General features: G+C 51.5%; 1 protein-coding gene across 1 annotated transcript in view; it reads right to left on the bottom strand.

The window, feature by feature from the left end:
- MKRN1 (makorin ring finger protein 1) overlaps positions 1-3,657 on the bottom strand; it is a 22,621-nt gene that overhangs the window by 18,617 nt on the left and 347 nt on the right. The window contains exons 2-3 of the mRNA XM_042782528.1: positions 3,558-3,624; positions 3,296-3,499 (exon numbers count right to left, since the gene is read on the bottom strand). Coding sequence (XP_042638462.1) covers positions 3,296-3,499; positions 3,558-3,624 — 271 coding nt within the window. The remainder of the gene's footprint in view (positions 1-3,295; positions 3,500-3,557; positions 3,625-3,657) is intronic.

Here is a 3,657-nt window from a genome sequence, read left to right as displayed (position 1 = left end):
GTGCCCCGAGCCCACGCTGAGCTCTGTCAGTGACAAGCTTCCTTTAGCATTCCTTGTTAGCCCCACACCCTCAAGGAAACGAGATTCTGAAGAGACTCGGAGATGACAGAGTCTGACAGGGGCAGCAGAGCACAGTGCTTAGGAGAGGGAGACCGAAGAAAGAAAACACAATGAGGTAGCATCTGGAGAGAAATATCAAAAATGCAAACAGGGCAGTTCAAAGCAAATGCCCATATCCAAAGAACCTGCATCTTCACAGAGGGTTATACTCTAACTGAAGTCGCATTCCTGGAGTCAGGAGCGATCTGCTACAGGGGACAGGCACGGACACTGAACCAACACACAGCCCTGAACTGTCCTCTAAGGAGGCTAGGTACCAAACCCAATGAAAACACTTCCTGACAACACAGTCCGTTTCTGAATTTCCTTTAACACCCAGCATTGCGACTCTCACCGTAGGCTTAGTGAGTAAGAACAAGGTGGTTACAGAACGACAGACATGTGTCCGATGAAGCCACTGGTCTTTGTTAATTCTTCCAAGTGTTTAAGAAACAAAAGCTGAGGAATCTTACCAATAAATATCACAATGGGTCATTTAGGCGAGGTGCCCTGCTGGCACAGCGGTTAAGTACTCGGCTGCCTACCGAGAGGTCAGCAATTTGAACCTTTCAGCTGCTCCATGGAAGAAACATGTGGCAGTCTGCTTCCATAAAGAGGACAGCCTTGGAAACACCCTAGTGGTACTTCTACTCTGTCCTGTGGGGTCGCCAAGAGTTGTCATCGACTCAAATGCAATGGGTTGGGCTAAGCTTTAGAAAAGGAATAATGAAGCAGTTTAATAAGGAAACAGTGCCAGTCGTGAGACCCCTGATTGCACCTTCACCCCACTGTTCCAGTTGGGGATCCTGTATTCTATAGTTGCCATTTTTTTCCCTCATTTTATAAACTTTCACTATGCATTAACTAGGTGTGTATTTCAAACTCCTTTTCTCATTTTTTTCCTTTTTAATGATACACTCTATAATCATACAAAAGAAAAACACCAGGCCTTTGACTAGTTAGGTATCTATACTGTCCAGTGAGTCATCCTCCCTCATGGTTTGAACCTGAAAGTGTCATTTAAGAGCTAACACTGGACCTTTATATATCGGTTACAGAGCCCTGGTGACAAAATGGAAGTGCTCGGCTACTAACAGAGAGGGTGGTTTGAACCTACCACTCAATGGAGAAAGATGTGGCTGTCTGCTTCAGTAAAGATGACAGCCTTCTCTATGGGGCAGCACTACTCTGTTTATTCAACAGGGTCATGTGAGGGCAGTGGGTCTGGTTTTTGGTTTAAGTTTATGTACGGGATTACCAGGGAGCTCTGACTGTTAAACAGAAGGCTGGTGGTTCAAACCCACCAGTCACTCCACGGAAGGAAGGTTGGACGATCTACTTCCGTAGTGACACCGCCTCGGAAACCCAAGGAGGGGTCACTATGAGTGGGATCCCACTCGATGGCAGTGGGTAAGGACTTACCAACAAGTCAAACTGCAACGGAGCAGCCGCTGAGCAGACACTGACAAAGCCCTAGGCTGCGGTGAAAAACGAAACTGTCTAGAGTGAGTCAAAGATCCGATACTCGCCCCAGAGGAGATTAAAACAGAAACACCAGGTCAAGCTCAGCATCTAGATAACCGGAAACAGTGTCAAACATCAAACTCCAGGCATGGCAAGTAACCTCAATTTTATTTTTCATTTCCCCAAGCAAAAGCTATAAAGACAGCCCCCTACCTATATATATGTATATGTACACACACACACACCCTACACCTTTCACAAGTCGTTCGGATAATTAGATTACTGTTACGTAAACTTCTTAAACACACAGTAAATCTCTTGGTTCCTGGGGGCAAAAAAATCCCCACTGACTCAGCAATAAATGAGGACATTTCATTAAGTCCAAGATCTTAAAGGCAGACCCAAAAGAGTGTCAGTCTGGTAAGAGGCTTTGAATTCTGAAAACGATACAAGGATAGGAGTGAGGAGCTAGAAAAGAGAAGGGAGAACGGAGTCCTGGGACAAGCTCCCACCAGAGAGGAAAGGAAGGAGCGCTGAAGTGCAATCATCTCTGTGGAGAGATGTATGTCAAGTTGGGCTCCAGTTACAGGGTGAGACAGTGGCCAAAATGAAGGCATCGTGCATGCCCCTGAAGTAGTCACACACTCAAGGGAGACCACAGCGGTATTCGGGGGTGCAGGGGGAGTGAGGAGAAGTTCAAGAATGGGGTGGTCCCCGCAGTTTCTTTATTTCCCAAAGATCCAACTTGTTGTTGTTGTTGTTATTTGCCGTCGAGTCGGCCCCGACTCATAGCGACCCCTCCTTGGGTTTCTGAGGCAGTATCACTACGGAAGTAGATTGCCCAACCTTCCTTCCGAGGAGTGGCTGGGGGGTTTGAACCGCCAGCCTTCTGGTTAGCAGTCAAGTGTCTTAGGCACTACGCTACCAGAGCTCCCAAGATCCAACTAGCACACACCAACCATCAACTGCAGCGTTGTAGGGAAGAGAGAAATTAGCACAAGAATGAAAGGAATTGACTCCTTTCCATGAATAGAAACTTTCCAATTCTTATTCCTTCCGACATCTACTTGACTCCATTCCTAGCATCTACAGATGGACGACAAGCCACCCGAAACGGCTTGGACCCGTTCTCGGTCCCCGGGCTGCAGTGAACTTCAGGCGATCCTCCATGCCCCACACGCACCACACCAAGAGCTGGGAAGGCTTCAGTTGACCATCCCAGGGTCGGGGCAGCGTCCCGGTAGCAAGACAATGTGCTCTGCATGGCTGCAATACTTCTTTTGTATTTAGATACAAAGTATTACACCCGAGTGCAGACCAGCGCTTCGGCTGGAATTTTCCAACCCATCGAAAAGACGAAGTTGATAGCCGTTACTGATCCCTTTTTAAAAATGGAGATATAACACACACGCAGTCACCTTCCGTACAAAGAAGCCCTAATCTGAACAATGCATCTGGGTCATTTTTCCCACTCGCAGACCACCGTCAACCGCCGACCACGACTCCCACCTAACGTCCTAAACCAAAGCAAACACCTCTCCCCCCCCGGCGCGAGGCGCGCTCTCACGCCTGCCCTGAGTCAGTGGGGTGAATTTACGCAGAGAAACGTTTCGGGGCGAGAGCAGCGGCAGCCTACGGAATCCCGAGCGCCGGAGACGACCCACGCCCGCCTCTCGGTTCTAAGACAAAGCTCCGAACCGCCGGCCTCGAGACGCATACAAAGGAGAAATACCAAAAGCCGTTGGCCACGGCGGCGCGGGGCCCGGGGGGAGGGGCGGGGACGGGAAGAGACGTTACAAACGTTGGCTCCGAGCAGGGGCCCCGGGCGCTAGGCAACCCGGCCGGCGCCCGCCGCGGGCCATCGCAGGCCCGGAGAAGGTCGTTGGCCGACCGGCTCACGGCGGCCGGCCCTCGCCGCTCGCCCGGGCCTCCAGAGCTAGAGGCAGGGGGCTGGGGCCCCATCGGCCGGCCACACGATAGGCGGGGTCCCCTACCTCTCCTTGCCGGCGCCGAGGCCCGGCGGGAGCGAGCGTGAGGCCGGCGGGTGCGGGTGCGGAGGAGCTGGCGGGGGACGGCCCCGCGATCCGGCGCGCG

The sequence above is a fragment of the Orycteropus afer genome, unplaced genomic scaffold (assembly GCF_000298275.1).
Source record: "Orycteropus afer afer isolate SDZICR_OR568_19922 unplaced genomic scaffold, OryAfe1.0 scaffold00358, whole genome shotgun sequence".
In the NCBI taxonomy this organism is placed as follows: Eukaryota; Metazoa; Chordata; class Mammalia; order Tubulidentata; family Orycteropodidae; genus Orycteropus; species Orycteropus afer.
Note: the sequence above shows the minus strand (reverse complement) of the source record. Positions and strands in the feature narration are given on the sequence as shown.